General features: G+C 38.1%; 1 protein-coding gene and 1 long non-coding RNA gene across 3 annotated transcripts; both read right to left on the bottom strand.

Annotated features, from left to right (window-relative positions):
- Window positions 1-1,357: 1,357 nt before the first annotated feature.
- LOC130409808 (uncharacterized) lies at window positions 1,358-14,033 on the bottom strand. The gene is made up of 3 exons (XR_008904902.1): window positions 13,896-14,033; window positions 13,533-13,630; window positions 1,358-1,545 (listed from the first exon to the last, which is right to left on the bottom strand). It is a non-coding gene; the product is annotated as an uncharacterized LOC130409808 (long non-coding RNA).
- Window positions 14,034-18,942: 4,909 nt separating this feature from the next.
- Window positions 18,943-22,265, bottom strand: hsd17b10 (hydroxysteroid (17-beta) dehydrogenase 10). 2 transcript variants are annotated; one of them, XM_056733206.1, is made up of 6 exons: window positions 21,791-22,265; window positions 21,093-21,257; window positions 20,777-20,941; window positions 19,919-20,047; window positions 19,708-19,816; window positions 18,943-19,622 (listed from the first exon to the last, which is right to left on the bottom strand). In XM_056733206.1, the coding sequence occupies exons 1-6, from the start codon at window positions 21,812-21,814 to the stop codon at window positions 19,432-19,434; spliced, it is 783 nt and encodes a 260-aa protein (XP_056589184.1). In that variant the 5' UTR covers window positions 21,815-22,265; the 3' UTR covers window positions 18,943-19,431. The 2 variants fall into 2 exon arrangements, with proteins under 2 accessions (XP_056589184.1, XP_056589185.1); XM_056733207.1 differs by having other exon boundaries at window positions 21,093-21,293; window positions 21,791-21,837.
- Between the last annotated feature and the right edge of the window lie 151 nt (window positions 22,266-22,416).

Below are 22,416 nucleotides of genomic sequence, written 5' to 3'. Positions count from 1 at the left end.
GACTTTGTGGAAGACATAAAGCAGTCCTGAGAGAATAGCACACGACAGAAAATAACTGTGTAACTCCACAAGGAAAAGTGGTGGAATGTGAAGGAAAAGTCGGCACTAAGCGAGTTAACCGTAGACGTGTGGGCACAGAGCGGCTGAAGGTGAGCCGAAAGCATGATGTCCTTTTTTATGAGCTCCAGGCATCTGGCACCTGCTCTGATATTTCAATAGAGAGATAGAAACCCTGTGGGTCTGAGCAAGAAAAAGATGCACCCCCCTCCACACACACACTCATCTTACAACACAGCACATCTCACTGACAAGTATCGTCTGAGAGAGGACAAGAGGGACTTGACGAAGAGAGATATAGAGAAGATGGAAGAAGGATGGAGGAGCTGTGGGGTGTGAAGACTTGAGACGGGGTGATAAGCCAAGGGCAAATATATGATGGATGGCATTTGGGTTTTTCTTGAAGTGATTGTCAATGGCTATTTTAACTGGTTCTGACTACACACAGTATCTTCAGGACCATGGACAGCGACAGTTTCCCCTCATTGAATTCAGCACCACAGTTAAGTGGACAGCTACAATATATATACACCTGTGAGAAACAACAACAGAAGACTATTACTTCTAATTGGTTAAGTCTGACAGAAGGGAAGATAGCAAGTGTGAGCACATGTGTTAAGCTAATAACACCATTCACTTTGCCCTTTGCTGGTTTTCCCACAGGCAATTAATATAAAAGGGGTTGTGAAGAATTATGGCAAACTGAATCCTAAACAATACCATGGGCTTTGTATTTAAATTGCCTTTCCTGTAGCTCAAGGAACACCAAGGTCAATGGATCGGGGAATGCACATACTGATAAAATAAAAAGATTTGTATAAAAAGGTGTAAATAAAAGCTGCTGTATATCACACTTTGTCTCATCCTGTCCTGTAATAAAAATATTTTTTCCACCTCATATCACACCACACTGCTTCATCCTTGGAATCAAGTCCTTGCATTGGTGTCACTTTTGACTGGCCAGATTATATGCTTTAATGGCCGCTCTTTAGCGTACGTCCTTTCTCGAAGCATTCGAATGCGCTGAGCAGATATTTGGGAATTAATGGACCAAGGTACTTCACTGAAAGAGCGGCCATATGGAATCAAATATGACTGTAGAGGCATCCGCTCTAGAATGCTGATGAACATCTCCAGAGAGAGCAGCTGCTCCTGCTTCTGGCCCTCACTCTCCTCTAATAATCTTTAAATCAGACGTCAGGCATTTTTTCTTCTGTGGAATTTCAGCTTTCGTGGGTGGCATATGTTTATGAGTCCTGTTTATGGGTAATTTTATGTTTATTGTTGTGCAGGTGCTGAACAGTGAGTTGCAAACAAAGATGCTCTGCTGGTCTCAGTGCTTCCTTTTTACAAGTTGAGACGCATTGAGTGTAGCTTTGAGAATGATGTGATGTGGGCTTGTTTGTTTCACCATTCGCCGTCCTTTGAAGTTGAGTCATGAGTTTTGCCCTCTCGTCTAGACTTCTATCCAAATGGATTTTGAGGGGCCTGTGAAAGAGAAAGTCGCAAAGTGATTTTGAGTGTCCAGTGTCTAAACGACATTTTAAGATCTCATAGAGTGGACAGGGACATACTGTATGCTGTAGGCATAGATGTTTTGATGATGATATCAGAAGACTGGAAGTGATGCTTTCCCAATGATGAACAGCATCTTTGTTATTCAACTAAGGATGCTTATTAAACCTTTCTCTCTTTTTCACAAAAAAATATATATTGTTTTAAAGAAGACAGCATTTATCTCGCAATATATACACTATATGGACAAAAGATCCCCCTTCTAGTAAATATGTTTATCTATTCTAGTAATGCAAAACAAATATTAATGCTATACCATACGCTACCATATTAAATATGTTTGTTAACAGTTCTGGACCTTTGCAAGCTTTTTGTTCTGAAGTGACTGAACCCCTGTTTTCAAGTCATTGATGGGTTTTTGTGATAAGTGTTTTTTTCATAGGTGTTCAGGTGGGTTTAGAACTGGGTTTGATGCTGACCAGTCAAGTTCTTCCACACTAGACTGAATCAATCATTTCTTTTTTACTCCTGCTTTGGCATTGTCATGCTGGAAAACCCAAACTGTTGCTAGATCTCAATTTTCTGGAATATTATGATATGCTGTAACATTAAGCTTTGTCCTAATGGAAAGACTTACGTATTCTACTCAAACTCGCTCCTTACAAGGGCGTCCGAATACTTTTGTACATATAGTGTTTGTGTACATATATTTAGGGCCTAATCCAGAAAGCAAAGATGATTGATTTAATGTTGAATAAAGGTTAAGAATGACCAATTCATTGAACCAACATTGAAACAATTATATTGATATTGTTATACACACCTACTGAAAAAATTAAGAGACCATTTAAAAAAAAGGGTAAAATAATAATTTGTGTTTCGTTCTTTGCTCACAATATTTCCCCCAAATTTCAAATAAAAATATGGTTTCTATGTGCAATGGTTTGCAGAAAAAAACAGGAGAAACCGAAATTAACAGAAAAGATGCTCTGTATTTTTTCAGACCTCAAATACTGCAAAATAACAAGTTCATATTCACTTTTAAGCGATACAACAGTGATTCAATACATGTATTAAGGAAGAGTTCAATAATTAATTTATGCAATATCTTTTTTGACATTTTTGTAACAGTTTTCATGTCTTGTCATGCTGTCAGTCTTTCACATTCCTGTTGGATGACTTAATGTCTCTGCTGAGGTTTTATTAAATGCAACAGACACTGGAGTGGAATGACCAGAACTTCATCTAGAGATTAAATAAAAATTTGGAATGGTTTCGGAATTTTTTTAACTTCTGTAAATTGTATGTATAGCAGCTTACTATTGATATACTATTACAATATAATTCTAGCTTTTGTCGTTTTTTTGTCGAGACATTGAGAGTGGAGACAAGAAACACAGGAAGTAGACTTGGCCTAAAGGAATATTACACCCAAAAGTGGTCCCCATTGATTTGACAATAACAATACATATACTGTATATATACGGAAAGTATTCAGTCCCCCTTAAAAATTTTACTCTTTGTTATATTGCAGCCATTTCCCTTAAATCATTTAGGTACATTTTTTTCCCTCATTAATGTACGCACAGCACCCCATATTGACAGAAAAACACAGAATTGTTGACATTTTTGCAGATTTATTAAAAAAGAAAAACTGAAATATCACATGGTCCTAGGTATTCAGACCCTTTGCTGTTACACTCATATATTTAACTCATGTGCTGTCCATTTCTTCTGATCATCCTTGAGATGGTTCTACGCCTACATTTTAATTCCAGCTGTGTTTGATTATACTGGTTAGACTTGATAAAGCCACACACCTGTCCATATAAGACCTTACAGCTCACAGTGCATGTCAGAGCGAATGAGAATCATGAGGTCAAAGGAACTGCCTGAAGAGCTCAGAGCCAGAATTGTGGCAAGGCACAGATCTGGCCAAGGTTACAAAAAAAATTCTGGAGCACTTAAGGTTCCTAAGAGCACAGTGGCCTCCATAATCGTTAAATGGAAGACTTTTGAGACGACCAGAACCCTTCCTAGAGCTGGCCGTCCGGCCAAACTGAGCTATCGGGGGAGAGGAGCCTTGGTGAGAGAGTTTAAGAAGAACTCAAAGATCACTGTGGCTCAGCTCCAGAGATGCATTCGGGAGATGGGAGAAAGTTGTAGAAAGTCAACCATCACTGCAGCCCTCCACCAAGACTCATGGCTGTATTAAATCAAAAGGGTGCTTCTACTAAATACTGAGCAAAGGGTCAGAATACTTAGGAACATGTGATATTTCGGTTTTTCTATTTTAATAAATCTGCAAAAATGTCAACAATTCTGTGTTTTTCTGTCAATATGGGGTGCTGTGTACATTGAGGAAAAAATTGAACTTAAATGATTTTAGCAAATGACTGCCATATAACAGAGTGAAAAATGTAAGTGGGTACTTTCCGTACCCACTGTATGTTCAGTAAATACAGTTCATATGGAACGTCAAAGGGGACCATTTTGTTGGGGAAACTATTCACCAAATGTTGCAAACAGATTCAGACGTGGCACATAAACAAACTACTTTTCAGTAGTCTAAATTATGTCTTTTCAAACCTCTGTCTTATTATAGGTGAAATACTCTACTCAAACGGTCACTTCATATTAGTCTAATCACTGCAGGTTATTTGGATTGCTATAAAGTCTGTGCTGAGGGTTGTATAAATACTTTTCAATGTTGCATAAACTCTAAGTTAGCTGATTAATTTTAACATACTTCATTCTATGAAAACAGCACAGCTGCATTCTAGCTGAAAATGTCAAGGTCACACGGCTGCAAAATAAAGCTTTAGTCAGCTCTTTGACAAGACATGTAGAAATGGCTCTGCAGTTCTTTGGTTGGTGTCTGGGTCTTTGATTCCCAATGCAAAGTGCCTACCAAGACCAGACAGCATAACCACGTTAGTAAAATTTCTCCATTAACCCCAACATCTATGATTGCCCACCGTGTATTTTCATATTCAGGGTTTGAAACAATTTTTCCCATAATTACATTTAGACCGCTTAAATCCAATCGCTGAGCCATGCTGTAATATTCCTTTTTTAGTGTAAAACAGGTGTTGGGTGTGCATGTGTGTTTTTCTGTGTGAACTTCTGAAATGAGCTTGGAAGGACATTTCGTTGAGAAGCGGGGAAAGGAGCAGAATCACAGTGATGGACAGATCTCGCACAAGGACTGTCAGTAGAATATGCCTGCAGGCTCACACTGATATAAAATGGCTCCACTTTCCTTTAACACACATCAATTTGCCAAACTCCATTTTGGGGAGAGAAATCTCAATCTCCTAACACAAACTAGAGTGGCACAGATTAGACCGCAGAAGATGACTTTTAAATCAGTCCCATTGCATAGCTCAGAGTCTGGAACGCCAATAAAAAGTTGCACAACAGTTTTTGCTTCATTGGAAAGTTTTCCGCCTATAGACCTGATAATACATGACTGGGATTAAGCCCTTCTGTATTCAGGTTCATAGATCTTTATCTCTTGTGATGTTGTTGATATACAGTTTAAATGAAATAGAAGCTAATATCAAGTAACCCAGATATTAGGGGAATCAGATTAGATTATCAGGGAATGATAAAATAAAGATGTATCATTTGCTAAGGAAAAACAGTCCACCTCTCATGTTTCCTGATGCTCACCTATGACCCGTGCAAAATCCCTCAAATTTTTGTTTCAGATTTGATCCAAAAAGCATTCGCAGTCCAAAGAGTAAATGTGTCTAGTGTGCATTTTTTCCACCTGTTTTCAGCTTACATTTCTTTCTCCCTTTTGTGGGTTAAACAAAATTGGTGGATATGAGCTCTGAAATTGCATTCTCTCGCTGTGATGAAAGGAGATTGCTTGCCTAGCATGCCAGTTGAAGAAAACCAGCATGCAAGACAGACGTAGTTGCCAGGGGAACATTTTTCATCCTCAACTAGGGGTGCGTAAGTCAGGTTTATTACTTTTGGGAAACAGGGTCTTGCCTTTATCTTCCTGAAAAGACTCATAATTATTGGCCTGTAAATTTACAGCGCATTGCTGTAGCAGCAGATCGCGGAGTGCCTGCCGGTCCCCTGCCCCTGTAATGCCCCGTTGATAGATACGTGCCATCATCGTTCTGTTGATACGTCTGCAATTTTTCAGAGGGGGCTGTACAGCAGAGGTCTTTTGAGAGACGTTTCTCTCTTTTGTTCCTGGTGTGTGTGTGTGTGTGTGTGTGTGTGCGCTCGTGTGTTTGCTTGAGTAATGAGTTAGAACAATGCAGCCTTCATGTTCAAAGTGAAAGCTGTGTTCCTGAAGTTCTGGAAAAGGTCTATTGAACCCCAAGGCAGAATCTTATTCATTTAGTTGGTTCAGAAAACTACCTGCAACTACTTGCAATTGCCTCTTCAAAAACAATCTCTCTTTTTATAACCAAACACTCAATTCTAATGCATTTTTATCTTCTTGGAAACCCTTTTTCTATTACAACTGATGTTAAGAACTGATTTTGGAGTTTGCATTATTTTCAACTTTAGATATAAGAAACACTAAGTGTGTTTCTTGTAATAGAAGATACTTTCATAACAAAATGTTTGTTTTTTGTTCCATTCGTACATATAAAAACAATAACCAGGATTTTGATTTCAGATCACACAATGAAGTTGTATTTGTAAACATTTTTAAAATGCTGAGATAAACTAAGAATGCGCAATATGCCAAAAATGAGCTAAAATCTGTGTTCATGTTGGTTAATGTTATGTTAAAGGGGTCATATGGTGCGTGTACATGTTTTTCTGTGTCTCTGGTGTGTTATAAGTTCCCCATGCGTGCATGTATTAGACACGTAAAATTGCAAAAATGTAAGTGCCGGGACTGAAGATGCATTCTATCTAAAAGCAAATGTTCACCCAGACCTGCCTGGAACGCCTTGTGTAACCACACCCCGGCGAATGTACTTCGTAACATGACTTGACTAAGACCGCCCAAATCTAAACACAAGTAAGGTGGGTGTAGGCCTACTTGTAAATCTCATTGTATCGTCACTGCCGCAACCATGTCGCGGAGACGCTGTGTGTTTCGTTGCGAATAGAAAGACTCCTTTGCCATGCCAACAGATGAGAAAACCAAAAACGAATGGTTACATTTTATTTACTACACTGTTCAAGAAAACTACAATCCGAATTTTCAAGTTTTGTGCAGCGCATTTCACCGCTGATTGCTTCAAAAACCTGGGAGAGATCAAGACCGGCTATGCATGAAAGGTTTTGTTAAAAAGTGGGGCCATTACAACCATTAAAACTTAGCAATGACAGTCTGGCGCTTCAGATTCACAGTCTGTAAGTATATCTTCATTCTCAAAAGACTTTCCGGGTTGAGTTTGTCGTGCATTTGTGATATGCAAATGCAGACACGCGCGCAACGTGAATAAAGACAACATAAGTCCTAATAATCAGTAATAATGTTCCAACTAGAGGCAACAAATGTCGTGTTTATAATGGGAATTCATTGTCTTTGTTGAGTCACGACGAGACGTGGCCTAACACTGGTTGAAGGGCCAAAGCGCTCGCGTTATTTATTATGTTTCCATTATGTGACCATCTTCTTTAACCGGTAGATTGCCATTTTCAATTATTATTTATTTCAAAAATAGATTGTTGCAAGTCAGCATATCTGTCAACAGTTATTTGAAACGTTTCCCTACTAAATAAATGTATTGTTTTTTTGACAAAGGAAATCCTTTGAATGATACTAATAAAAATGTCACAACACAAGTTTTCAAAGAACATTGGCAACAGTCAATGACCTTCTGGAAGTGTCCCTTGTTTAGACCATCAGACTTACATTAACACTGACTAGAAAGATGGGAGCCCTTTATCTTTAATTAGGCCTTTAGTTGAGCGGATAATTCCATTGGCCAGATTGTTCAGGGCACGATTAGGATCTTGGCCAAGACATTAGCGCAAAAATGGATCTGCATCACCTACCGACCTGGGATCATTATCTGATAACTGCATCCAAGTTACTTTTTCAGTTCTGTTTTACAAAACAAGGGCATGTTCTTCCTCATTCAAACATCATTACATTTGCTTTTGTCCGGCCTGCAGTGAACCTGTCTTTCAAAGCACAAGACGACAGGCATTTATTTCATAGTTCAGTGCTCTGTGATGGGGTGATGGCTCTCTGGTTGTTCCTGTCTGAACATTGTCTTCACCGTTATGTATTCAGAACATCTTGTAACGTGGTCTAATGTTCTATTAACACTCTTAAAGGAATTGTTAACAAAAAATTCTAATTTTGATGATGTATACGCCCTCGTATAATCAACCCTTTCTTATACATTTTTGCTGACATTCTTGGTTGCTTTATTAGGCAATGAAATCATAATAAGCCTATAATGTACTGCCTTTGTATTGAATTCACCCAAGTGGAAATTCATTAAATTATCCCATTTTGTGCTCTGTGGAAAAAAGAAAGCCACAAAGACTTGGAGCGACATGAGACTAAGTAATGATGACAGAATATTTATTTTTGGATGAACCGTCTCTTTAAATACCGAATTACACAGCCTTATTATCTCTTAGTCTGTTGGGACAGAACCTGAATGCCTGAATGCACTGGTGCATGTATGTTCTATTAGGGTAGGCTATACATACCTCGCAGTCATGACAAAGAGACCTGCAATTTCTATTTAGTTTTGTGGAAATACAATTTTCCTAATAACGTAATGAAATAATTTGTCGTAGAGTCATGCCGCACTTTTACAAAGTTTGACAAACAAACTTTTTGCCGTACCTGTGATCTGATTATAGAACAATGCAACATTGTATGATAAATGAGGTAATTTTAGGTTGTGCATGATTTCCAACAAGGAGAGGCAATTTGACAAAGAAGTAATTCACAAGCTAACTCTCTGAGATAGGAGAGCTAATCTGTTCCCTCTCCTCGAAATGATTCATTCAGAGAAGAACACTTGAAATGTGTAACAATCACCTTGTTTCCACTGAACTAGGTGTTCGGTTTTGTGTAATTTGCTCTGTTTTAGTGATGTGGTACATTGCCACATATAGAAAAAGAAATATTGTCAACCATAATGACACATTATGAAGGGTTGATTTTAATATCTATTCATCCATCCATAGAGGAGAAATGTAGGACTTGTTATATGGGGGATGGTCTATATTTCAGTAACTGTAAGGATTAGAGTCTACACACTAAAGAGGCGTTGTGTTATTTTCATGGGCGATTCTAGGTTTTCAATATTAGTGGGGCTCAGCGTCCAATAAGGATGTATATATATACAGTATATAGCACCACACACTCCATGATTACATTATTACCAATAATAATGGCCAGCTTGAATCTTGTTCCTTAATTAATTATTTTATTTTACTTATTATTTGCATAGATATTTCTGTCACTGTTGGTGTAACACCAGTGACAATAACACCAGTGACGAATTCCCATCAAAGGCTAATTTCAAAACAAACATGATGAGGCACACTAACATCTATACATTATACAGATAAACATGTTTTTTTCCAATAAATGCTTCCTTCAATTTATTTCCAATAAATTTTTCCTTCATGCTGACACAAACCAAAGCAACACCAATGACGCGACACCAAAAACCGACATTTTAAATTGAATTTCTAATTTATATTAAGGAAAGGGACACTCACCATGTGTGTGCTTAAACAGAACGTATTCTTTGTTGACCTTTGACCTTGTGAGTACTAACTTGCATATTTTCATTCTTTCAAAATAAAAGTTTGTGTCACCAATAACACCATTGACACAAAATCTAAAGACAGATAAATTATTTGTATTATTAAATACTTGTTTTGATTTGCATTTTTATGCATTTATTAGGCCCTATACTTATTAAAAATAGAAAAGGAAATGTTTGTACACTATACAAAAGAGTTAAGCATAGGCAGGGGACGTGATTTGAAATTCAAATTAATAAAAAAATTTACAAAACTAAAAGACTTTTATACATTATAAAACAGGTGTTGAGGTGCGAATTAAGGTCTTAATCGTGTGGATTTTTCATTTGGAAGCTTTTAACATGACACTATCTTGAAAATGACCCTGTTATTAAAATTAATATTACATTTATCGATCGATCTGCAACATTTATAATTCAAAGTGACATCAACAGCAAGAAATCCATATAATAAATGTAACAATCAACTGCTACTAGAAGGATATTATGTTTCCCTGCCATTCATTCTGATTAGCACGAGAGCTGTCAATCCTCTGCACAATTACGTGTTCATCTATTACATCCACAATATGTTTTAAATTAAAAATGAAAAATCTGAAGCCTCTGAAAAATGACAAAGAGCTTCTAGGCACACATTTGTTTACTCAGAACTCAGAATAGTGAATAACACAGCCGCACTAGTCTGAACTAACTCTATCTGCCCGTCGTCTTTCCAGGGCTCTCAAAACTACCTTCAGCTCTCTATAACTAGGTGCAGAAAAACAAAACAGCACTTCATCATGAATGACACATTTCTGTGCACTACAATATCATCATGATCGTTTTAACTGTATGTAGTTTAACATTTTGTAGCCAAAGACTTTACAAGCAATATTACAAGCGACTTTGTCACTGCAAGTCGACATGGGTTGGCGGTTAGGTCACTACTGGGTGTTCCCACTACTGGTGATCTCTGAGAGGAGAAGAATCATGTCAGCTTCCATCTTCACTCCTATTAGCTGTCGCTCCCAAAAGTCGCTTCTCATTTGCATAAAGGGAAAGAATTCTCAACTTTGTCCTGTCGATAGACACCCCCATCCGGTTGCCAACAGTTGTTACTGCTCGTATCGCCGGAAGTCGCTAGCTCTCCATTGAAATGAATGAGATCATATTGCTTTGACAACTGTAATGTGAACGGGGCATTAAGGAAATGTGCTTCTATAGAATTTATCAAAAATAAACCTACCCTGAAAACAGCTCCTCTCCAGTTAATTTTTACATGCCGGTATGTTTTAAATTAGACCAGTACAATAACTGTTATATTGTGACAATGATAATATAAATTGTTCGTCACCTGTAGAAATTTTTGCTTTAAAGCTCCAGTGTATGCAGTTTAGGGGCTTCTAGCAGTTCTGTGAAAACGGCTCACTCCACACCTCACCCCTCCCTTTCAAAAAACTACAGTGGCTAACACAGAACAAAGATCGCGTTATGCTTCTTTCAATAAGGAGATGATGTATTTAAGTAAACACATTCTGTAGAGCACTTTGTCAGTTAGGGATGCTGTTATCATGGTGAATTCCAAGCAAGGGGACCCGTGGATAGAAATAGCATATTCTAAAGTAGTAAAAAACATAACGCTTCTTTATATAAGGTCTTTATACACTTCTGAAAACATAGTTATGTATATTACATTGCATCACTGCCAGTAGATCCTCCAAAAAAATTACGCACACCACCTTTAAGAGCCCCAATGGTTATAAACTTGTATTTGATTCATCGGCCAAAAAAGAAAACAAAACTAAAGATGGATTTGACTGAAATCACTATTTAAAAAGTAAGGGTGTAACATTTGTAAGAATTTCACTCAGATTTCTTACTCGATTTAAATGAGGAAAAACAGAAAGCAAGTCATGAAGTATTGTCAGAAAACAAGATTTCAACACCCCTTATATGACCACATTATTGCTTTGTTGTTATTGTCAAACCCAAAAACAGTTCCCTGGATGACACCAGTGAAGCTTAAAACAAAAATACAAAGTGAGACTGACGTAATTTACAACATATGCAAAATGAAGAACACATGGCCATAAAGTATATCTAACTGTGCATTCCATTGTATCTGCATAGACACAATCAAATTTAGTCATTATGTAAGTGTGTTTGTTGGCTGTCATGTTTGCCCTTAATATGCTGATGGCTGTTTTGAGGCTCACTGGTGCGTCCTGTATGAGATTTATCTGACTCTGACTCTTTTGCATAATTGAGCCTCTGTTTGAATAGATTTCAATATATTAAAATTGATTGGACACACAAGTGTTACAAACTAGAGCAAAAGTGTTTTATATTCAGCTGCAGGTTTTCACATTGCTCTCCGAGGTGATTATCAATGCCATCCAATATTATTACGAGTTTTATTACATTTGAGATGTGCGGAGGTGATGTGTGAGCGCTTGTGAAATGAGATGCTCGAGAAAAAAGGTGCAAGACTTGCGCATAGATAATTTCATCGATCTCTAAGGGTGCCACACCAAAGTCACATTTGGCATAAAGTAGTTATGCGCAGTGTACAATATACATTTGCTATGAATCACAAAGACAGGATTGATGCCTGTGCAAGCTGTACTTCGGTCATGACATGAATCCTATGAATAATTTATCCTGAACTTTTGAATTTTTGGAATTCCAGACGAGCTTCGTCTAACAGAGCAGCCGTAATGCATTTAATAGATGCTCTTACTGAGATTCACACTCTCAAGGGGAAATTTGTGAGAACTGCACCCAGCTGAAGGAATTAACGGATAGACTGAATTTGGCTGCGGCTCAGGCTCCTTTGGGTAACTCACTCTAGACAAAACTGCTTGCTAATGAAGTCTCGCTGACTGCGTCTCAGACAATCATACATGCTTTGATAATGATGTCTATGTAATACAAAGAAATTGAGCAGAAGCTGCTATGAATGGAAGACGGTTCATGGTCCGAAGCTCTTCCTACTCTCTGCTGGGGATAAGGGTTTCTTAACTCTGTGATCTAGCTTAGTTGACCAAAAGGAGAAAAACTTCACTACACCCTGAACTTAAAATGTAGCTGTGGATCTAGACACTTTGTGTCGATATGTTCTTGTTAACAACGTTTCCGTGTTCACGCTCCAGATGTGGCTGGTAATTAAATGTACAAGCTATTTTGCAGACTAACAGGATATTGCTTTTGCTTGGCTGTGTGTGTAAAAGGCTTTATGGATGAATGGAATGTCCCATTTGAACAGCATTCCAAATCAGATGACTGTATAATAATAATATATTTTATGTAGTGTAGGTGGCACCTATTATAAAGTTGTAAGTGTTTTGACAACATAAACAAACAAACCCACTTTGGGAGAAAACAGTCGTTTTTATTCTTAATATCATTCCAAACCAAAATATCTTTCTTCTTCAGAACAAAAAGATATTTTGAAGAATGTTATTATCAAAATAACATTGGCCCACATTGACTTCCACTGTAAGCTTTCAGTCAAAAAGCTGTACCTAAAGATTGCATATTAGTACATACTTGTGTATACTTTATACATATCTGTATGTATGTACATTAGGACTTTATTAAAGAGTGACAACTTTTGTACCTTTTATCAGTGTATGAACACATAACCACTGAGATTTCTCAGAATCTTCCTCTGTGTTCTACAGACGAAAGAGACATTTTTCATGTTTGGGTGAACTTGTCACTACCTGGTGGCTGGCTGGTCACTGCGCTATACAACTTTGAGCTTAACACAAATTCGATGTCACTGATGTCCTTCTGAAACGTCACATTTACATATTTCGTTATTTTTATTTGCCATTAATCATTATGTTTTGTTTTTTGATTGTCAGTGGGTTCTGTAAATATACAACACACAAAAAGTATTTAAAAATGCCTTGTAACTTTGACAAAGTTCAGTGTTTGTTTCATTTCTTGAAAAACAGCAAATTTGGACATGCAAGGTTTTGAAAGGATACTGACGATAAGTTCCCTTTGGAATGAATTTTTGATTTGAAAAAATGACATGGATTTATGTTAAAGGCTTTTTAAACGTTTTTACAATTCTGGGGCATCATTGACTTCCATAGTAGAAAAAAACGGTGCCCCAGAACTGTCTCAAAGGTGCCCCAGAACTGTCAGTTTCTAACATTCTTCAAAATATCTTTCTTTGTGTTCAACAGAACAAATTGTGGTTGAGTATTTCATTTTTGGGTGAACTATCCCTTTAACACTCACCGTGGCGACAGTGATCTCCAGTAAGATAATTCTGTCATGGTGAGAGACACTTCTGACGGAAAGCTTTTTCAGCAACAGCGTTGTGTTGACACCTGAGTCTGAAAATCATGAGAGACTGTTAGCCTGAAAGTGTTGCATCTGATTAAATCAAATCACCTCTATCAGCTTTATGGTCATGCTTCAATAAAGTGGTGGATGAAGTAAAAAAATGTGTGTGTTTCTAAAGGAGCGCCGGATCATCGTTCTCTCAAAGCTGTGATCACATGCTATTTCAATCCCCACCATGAAAACAACACAAACCTCCCACCAAGAGAAATGGTCCTTGAATTGAACATCCTTTAAATATTAAAATAAATCCCATACCTACATTAGGGTGTACATGTCCAAATCGTTATGTTCAAATCCGCAAGCGTCCCAAGTTTTCAAAGCACCATAACAGACATGAATAATAGCTCTATTTGTGTCTACGCTTGTAAAGACCCAATGTTGTGGGAATATTTACGCTGTCATGCCTGGTTTGGAGGCACACAGTGTTTATTTGTTTCTCCAGCTCTGGCAGCATTAGTGGATTCCCTCCTCTTTCTCAAACAAACCCTCAAGCGGGCACAAACACACACACAGATAGAGGATTACCCTCCCTCAACACAAAGACTGTTACTGTAGCCTGCGCTCAACAGATAAACCAACACAATACCACTAATAGGGCCCGGAAAGACACCATATCCAATGTTTCAGACCAATGTATTTGTTTCCATGAAGGATAAGAAGTAGATGCGCATTCTCTGGCTTGGTTATAGTATTGTCAGATGTGGAAAGCATTGTAAATGTGGGATCGAATGATAATGCTCATATTCAAACCCACCAATGGCCCTGGACACTTGGGACTCTTTTCATTTGAATCATCCTACTTTTTCTGGTTCTTCTGTGGATATATTCAGCCCTTGAATGTTTTATTATTTCAAGAGTTTCTTTCATAAGGAGGAAGGCTACTGTTAGCAGCAATCTCTGGAGTTTACAGATGGAACGTATCAGTGGGATGTCGTTGTGCCGTGTTTAGAAACAAACAGCCAATTCAAAAAGCTTAAGTCTTTCAGAATATCTCTCTTTTATTTCTGTGATTGACTTGGCACTTCATCAAATACAGCTCACCTGTAAGAGCAAATCTCACAAAGCATGTCCAGGACACATTTTACCTGGGTTGAGGTAATTTTTTGTTTGGTCACTATGACATATATAATGTTGTTAACACATATTTATGAGGGAGAACCTCACAATGGCTCCTGTTTCCCGTCTGCATGTGTGGTAAACATGCAAACATTAAAGAATTTCTTATAGCAACAGCAATGACTCTTTTCTCTTTTTAAAAGATACAGTTCTCACTGGTGTCTCTTAAAGGTGGGGTGGTTGATTTGGAAAGGTGCTAATTTTAGCCTGCTAGCAATGAAATTATAATCCGACCCTCTGTACGATTTGCCGTTCAAAGCCACGCCTCCCCTAAACACATGAATGTATTTCATAAATCCACAAATCGAATTACAAACTAAATCCATCAAAGCACTTACATACCTGTACCAGAGCAACCATGGCATCAGCTGTCAGACCCTTTGCCTGCTGTAGCTGTCTCCATCGTGTAAAAACTGAACCGATATTAATTCAAGTTTTTCCTCTTTCGTGATCAAGACGTTTTTTCGTCACTGCTTTTTCAAAAACCTGACTTTTGTTTTGTAGATTTACTTGTTGTCGGTTCCGCAGGAAAGTTTTATGGTTGCTGATTGTCCACCATTCTCCACAGTGGTATGCAAAATATGTTGGCTGAAAATGTACAAATGACCAGTGACAGCATTCGGCCAGAACGTTTCGATTGGGCGAACGATTTTTGGCCCTCTTCCTTTCGCAGATGATATATAATTATAAAAATATTATTTGACCACTATACTTCTTGATTGCTTTCAGGATATAAAAGAGATTAACAACCAACATGACAAAAAATGTTTCTGGACAGGATCACCCACCCTGCCTTTTAAGGGATAGTTCACCCAAAAGGGGACAATTCTGATTGTCCCAAACCTGTTTGAATTTCTTTGTTTTGCTAAACACAAAGCAAGATATTTGGAATAATGTCAGTAGTAGCCAGACAGATCTCATCCCTCATTGACTCCCATAGTATTTATTTTCCCTACTATGGCAGTAAATGGGGGATGAGATCTGTTTGGTTACTGACATTCTTTCAAATATCCTCCTTTGAGTTTAGAAGAACACAGAAAATGATACAGGTTGTAAAAGTAAATGATGACAGAATTTTCATTTTTAGGTGAACTGTCCCTTTAACTGATTTATATATGTGCATGTTTATGTTTCACCGAAGAAAAGAGGTCGGTGGTGCTGACCCAGATAAATGACAACCAGCTCACTGTCTCTTTTCTGCATCTGTTCCCCATCTTTCCAAAAGAGTCAGGCTCCTTGTGTCGTGTTTTGTACCGTTCCAACATTGAGCAGAGATATGACTAGATGGGGATACACACTGATAGCACAAACATGAAGCATTGGTGTGTTTTTGATATCATGGGAGAATTTTAGAAGCAGTTTATTAAAAGAAGCATGTACAAGCTGTCAATGAATGCCTTTCCAAAAACCAATCTGCTTGTGGACTGCTTGTGTAGCCTGCCCCCTAGAGGATAAAGATGAAGTTGACTATTGTTTTTTTTTCTGCTGTCATAGGAAAATCATGGGGATTCAATAATTTACAGAAAAACTAGGCCTACATATAAAAAAAGATGAATAATCCGTTAACGTTAATTTGCTCTTGTAACAACTAACTCTGTCTTTTAGTTTGCTCTTGAAACAACTGACTGTTTTATCCAAACCATATGGTTGTCTTTCCTGTGATCGCTCAATGTATTTGACCTTGCAAAGTCTGCTGTGTTTGCCTATTGTTAATGAAGTAATTTTCCTAACAATGCAACCACGAACGGGATGACAGCAATTGTCCATCAAAGCCTCCCCCAAATAATCCATGACCTGATGTAACAACACATCAAAGTAAAATGATTCAACACTGTGACACTCAATAACAATCACTGGGTGATTAAACCATTTGTCATGTATGTTGTTCCTCAGAGGCCTGATCTGTTTCAACACACACTAGAGATTGATCAAGCAGTGACTGCAATGTGTTTTTGACCCATATTATATTGGTGTGCTTTGATACATCTCATCGATGCAACAATCTGTGCATTGATGTATGTCAAAAACCACAGCAAAATATATTTTTGAATTTATTGTCGTCTGAGATAATCCACGTTTTAACATGTAAAATCTCTCAATGGACAAGAATCAATCTGCTATGTTTGTGCTTAAAGCAGATTTACTAACATCAATCTGGGTCTACTTTGTTTAATTACGGTCAATCTGTTCTGCAAAGGATTTAGAAGGACCTTTGGACCAAGCTGCCAGTATTTTGCCTATTCAAGTTTAACTTATCTTTATCGGTTCTGGTAAGTCTTGTAATGGTGTTTCTAGACCCACTACACCCGAAAATTATTATTTACACAGCTTACTGATGAAATAAAAGTTGTGAAAGTGTTATATACTGGTTTTAAGAATATGTTGCTTGATTAAAAAAAAGCACATTTCTAATAACATTGTAATAAATTATAAGCCTGTTTTATATTAATCATAGTCTTGTTTAATGCACAATATACAGTCGTGTGAAAAAGTATTTGCCCCCTTCCAGCATATTTGTCATGCTTTAATGACTCAGATCATCAAACACATTTTAATATTACACAAAGAAAACCAGAGTAAATAAAAAATGCAGTTTTTAAATGATGGTTTTATTTTTTAAGGGAAAAAACAATCCAAACATTTCGGACCCTATATGAAATAGTAATTGCCCCCCCGTGGTAAATCATGAATTAACTGTGATGAATAACAGTTAAATTTCACAAGCCACACTCAAGCCTAATTACTGCAAGACATATTGAATCAAGAAATCACTTAAGTAGAACCTGTCTGACAAACTGAATAGTCTAAAGGATCTCTAATAGCAACACATCATGCCGCTCTCTCAGTAACAAAGTAATTGAAATGTATCATTCTAGAAAGGGTTACAAAGCCATTTCTAAGGCTTTGGGACTCCAGTGAACCACAGTGAGAGCCATTATCCACAAACGTAGAATCGTAGAGTGGTAAACCGTCCCAGGAGTGGGTGGCCTACTAAAATTACTCCAAGAGCACAACGACGACTCGTCCAGGAGGTCATAAAAGATCCCAGAACAACATCTAAAGAACTGAAGGCCTCTCTTGCTCAGTTGAGGTCAGTGTTCATGATTCTACAATAAGAAAGAGACTGTGCAACAATGGCATCTATGGGAGAGTTCCAAGGCGAAAACCACTGCTGACCGAAAAGAACACAAAATTGCTAAAAAAAACATTTTGATGATCCCAAAACTTTTGGGCAAATATTCTATGGACTGATGAGACGAAGGTTGAACTTTTTGTAAGGTGTACGTCAAGTTCCATCTGGCGTAAAACTAACACAGTATTCATAAAAAGAACATCATACCAACAGTCAAACATGGTGGAGGTAGTGTGATGATCTCGGGCTGCTCTGCAGCTTCAGGACCTGGACGACTGGCCATAATTGATGAAACCATGAATTCTGCACTCTACCAGAAAATCCTAAAAGAGAATGTCTGGCCATCGGTTTGTGACCTCAAGCTTAACGCACTTGGGTTATGCAGCAGGACAATGATCCAAAACACACCAGCAAGTTCACCTCTGAATGACAAAAAAAAAAATCGAAATAAAGGTTTAAGAGTGGCCTGGTCAAAGTACGGACTTGAATCTGATTGAAATGATGTATTATGACCTGAAAAAGGCTGTGCATGTTCGTAGACCCTTCAATGTGGTCGAATTAAATAATCCTGCAAGGAAGAGTGTGTCAAAATTCCTCCACAGCGATGTGAAAGATTCATTGCCATCTATCGCGGACGCTTAATTGCACTTGTTTGCCGCCAAGGGTGGCACACTTCGTTATTAGGTTTAGGGGGCAATTACTTTTTCACATAGGGTCAGAAATGTTTGGATAGTTTTTTTCCCTTAATAAATAAAACCATCACTTAAAAACTGCATTTGTATTTACTCTACTTTATTGTTTGTGTAATATTAGAACTTCTTTGATGATCTGGATCATTAAGCATGACAAATATGCACAAAAAAAAATCAGGAAGGGACAAATACTTTTTCACACCACTGTACAAGAAAGGCCAAAGGCAAAAAAGAATGCCCTGTGAGCTTCTGGTCCTGCTTGATTCTGCCCTCTTTTGGTCCAGTAACTGACCAAAAACATGGCCAAAACTGACCAACAAGAACCATCTTGCGATATTTTCAATTCAAGTCATCCCTGAAGTGATTTGCAACTAAAATATTTATTATAACGCAGTTATGCTTTACATATATTTATTTTACACACAAAAAGACATTCAGCAAATACATAGCTGCTATTTATCATAACTCTCCTTATGAATGTATTATTACACTTTAGGCATTTTCAAACATTAATCAAAAGATGGCTAGTCAAAAGATGTGATCGGTCTTCAAATCCAGTTTTTACCACAGGGACACATTATCATCTAAATGTATGTGAACAGTCACTATTGCATCACAGTGGCAGGTGTTTCATAAATACAGTCAGTAAATTAATACGCAGACTAAAAGGTGTAAAAATCTGGTAAGAAATGGCATGTCAGTTATACAGAGATTCACTTGCACACAACGAATCCTGACATTTTTACTATGTATTTTGTTGAAAATTCAACTATAGAGCACTTCCCAATGTGGTTTTCCAAATGTTACCATACTTAGTCTCTCCACGATTTCTTTTTTCCCAGCATTTCCTTCAAGGCTGCATGCGAATGGCCCCATCCAAGCGAATCACTTCACCATTAATCATGGGGTTTTCTGCTATCGCAGTCACAAGGTGTGCAAACTCAGCTGGATCTCCCAGACGTGAGGGGAAAGGCACCTGCCTTGCCAGGAAGTTCTGAACTTTCTCGGGTAATCCTGCAAGCAGGGGCGTGGAGAACAGGCCTGTATGCATAAAAGTAGACAAATATAAACAACATACTTTAAAAAAACAACGTTAAATGTAAAGATGGGTCTCATGATCACTGACCTGGGGCAATGGTGACAACACGAATCCCCATTGGTGCAAGGTCCCGGGCAATGGGAAGAGTCATTCCCACAATCCCACCCTTAGAAGCAGAGTATGCAGCTTGGCCCACCTAATGAAAACAGACAATGGGTAAACAACTCACATTCAAAATTATGTTATGCTGCAGATTAGAAAGCTCTGCTCAATGATTAAGAAATTGTGTTTGGCATACCTGCCCATCAAAAGCAGCAACACTGGCTGTGTTGATGATACAACCCCTGTGCCCATCAGCATCGGGCTCATTTTTCCCCATCTCCCCTACAGCCAGTCTGATCACATTAAACGTCCCAGCAATGTTTACCTTTAATGCACATAATTCAAATAAACTTAATGATTCATTAAGCATAACCAATAAACTATTAAAGTCAGAGTAAAGTGACATTAAAATGTGTTCTGAGTTTGTCACACGACAGAAAAGTGTTAAACCAGCCAAATTTGAAAGGAGAAAAAAAATATCCAAGTAAATAAAACAAGTCATCAAAATCTTGGAAAAATAAGCTGGACTCTCCACTCTCAAACGCTGGGGGCGCAGGCAAGACTGCTTTGTCTATTTGAAGTGGTTGTCTTTAGCTGATAAGGTAGATGCTGAGATAGCGAAACAGCCGGTAGGATTAACTGCTTGTGCTCGTCTCTTCATTTGTTAATTAAACGCCATTCACTGAACCATGTAGCGATCACGCGCAATGATCCTCCTCCAGTTCGCCTCATTCTCCTCCATCCATTCGCGTATATGTTACCATTTGCTTGTTATTTGGCGTTAGGGTTAGGCGATCTAGTCATAGGGTGGGGCCATGCATGCTTGGACGCTCCATTGCGTCATCAATCATCCATTTTAGCCCCGCCCAAAAAATCCAGAACAGAGAATTGGTGAAAAACTGTTAATGGTTAACCTCCATATTTCAGTTCTACATCCTACTGAGTCTTTGTAATGTGTTTCAGCAATACATTTGTAACATCTATAATATGTTTAGAAACAATTCTCAGAGTTCTCTTTACCAGGACTTTTAAGACTTTATTCAAGTTGGCTTACAGTGATAACACGGGTGAAATCCTCCAGACTGTGAGGAAGATCCTTTTTGAAGTTGTAGGTTTTTACAGCCACAGCTATTCCAGCACAGTTCACCGCCAAGTCCACCTTTCCATATTTCTCCTTGGCCAAATCAACGGCCGATTTCACATCTGACTCAGATGTGACCTTGATCACAAATAAAGTTCATATTAGAGCCTATATATTCGCAATATTTCAATGACTTTATGTTAAAAACTAAGGTGAATGGTTCATTATACGTTAACGCAGGATGTAAATGGAAAAAGGTTTTAAAAAGTATGTAAAAAGTATCACTCACATCAGTTGGGGCAAACGCACAACGCTCCCCAAGTGAAGCAGCGAGTTTGTGACCATCTGAGCTGGGCAGGTCTAGGATCACAGCGCTGGCCCCCTGACTTATAAGTCGCTCCACAGTGGCTCTCCCCAAACCAGAAGCTCCTCCTGTCACCAGACCTACCATACCCTGTTACACAGGGTCAGTAAGAGCAGGTCACGGGTACTGTACATTACATATATATTAGGCTTTAGTGTGATGTTATAATGCATGGACGATCTACTACACATATAAAATGAGATTATCTTAAAGAGGTCAGTTTACTGTGGACTCAACGTGCACAATGCCAGTGATGTTTCAATATAAAACAATACAGGCATTCGTTGTTTAACTGTAAAACTTTATGTTTAAGATATGCAAAACAGTGAGGCTGGACTCTGGAGCATAAAGCACCAGTGTCTGCGATTACTTTATTATTAAAAGCAAAGCAGGTTATTCACCATTGTTTGCCTGTCTAAGCTTAGCTCACACCTGCTTAAAGTTTATTCAACTTGTTAGCATTGATGCTATAACTTCAAAACATGACCACAACTGCAGAATACAAACATATAAAGACGGAAACTACGAATGTGCGGTTCGAAGCAACGTGTATAGATAAAATGTTATAGAAGAAGCCCAACCATAAGATTTTAATGAATTCATTCATTCAATCGTTCTCTCACCTTGACACTTCTGATGTTCGCCATATTACTCTCACAAGCTGCAGTTGCTTGGATGCCAGTGATGACGTCACGCAAGGCGTCAGCGCGACTCGGGCCAATCGGATATACGGACGCGACAAAACCCGTAACAGCGATTGGCTACAATTAATCTGATCGACAACTTCATAGGATGTGCTCGGCCAATAGTTACACTTCGTTAAAAATATCTGAGCTCGTCATTCGTAAAATGAGAAGTTATCATTCATATTTTACGGTGCTTAACGCATTTTAAAATAGTCTTTAAAGTTCCAGCTAAATTACAAATGACAGAGCCGATTTTTACATGAAATATTTTAGCGTTTATTGTAAATAGTCTATCAATCTGGGACATTCTCATTTTAAATGTGTGTGTCCTCATAATCTTCATTTAAAATCTGAACACACACTTCCGTCCAGTAATGACTATCCATTTTAAATGACGTAGGTAAGACGGTTTGGGTGGAGCATCCGTTAATTCCTCCCCTTCAACTGTCAGTCAGCTGCCAGTTCCATTTCAAAATGCAACGGCTGTTTTATACACCCAATCAAATCGCAGGGAAAGACTAAAGCCACGCCCACAGTAATTTTTCATCTCGGAAAAACGTCAA

This window comes from Triplophysa dalaica, chromosome 20 (assembly GCF_015846415.1).
Source record: "Triplophysa dalaica isolate WHDGS20190420 chromosome 20, ASM1584641v1, whole genome shotgun sequence".
NCBI classification, from domain to species: domain Eukaryota; kingdom Metazoa; phylum Chordata; class Actinopteri; order Cypriniformes; family Nemacheilidae; genus Triplophysa; species Triplophysa dalaica.
Note: the sequence above shows the minus strand (reverse complement) of the source record. Positions and strands in the feature narration are given on the sequence as shown.

What these genes read in the sequence shown, in the direction of transcription:
- hsd17b10 (XM_056733206.1), bottom strand. Translation starts at nt 21,814, where the DNA reads ATGGCGAACATCAGAAGTGTCAAG. An exon ending in ATTTCACCCGTGTTATCACT is followed by an intron (nt 20,048 to 20,776) that starts GTAAGCCAACTT and finishes TGTGCATTAAAG; the next exon opens with GTAAACATTGCTGGGACGTT. An exon ending in TTGCTGCTTTTGATGGGCAG is followed by an intron (nt 19,817 to 19,918) that starts GTATGCCAAACA and finishes TGTTTTCATTAG; the next exon opens with GTGGGCCAAGCTGCATACTC.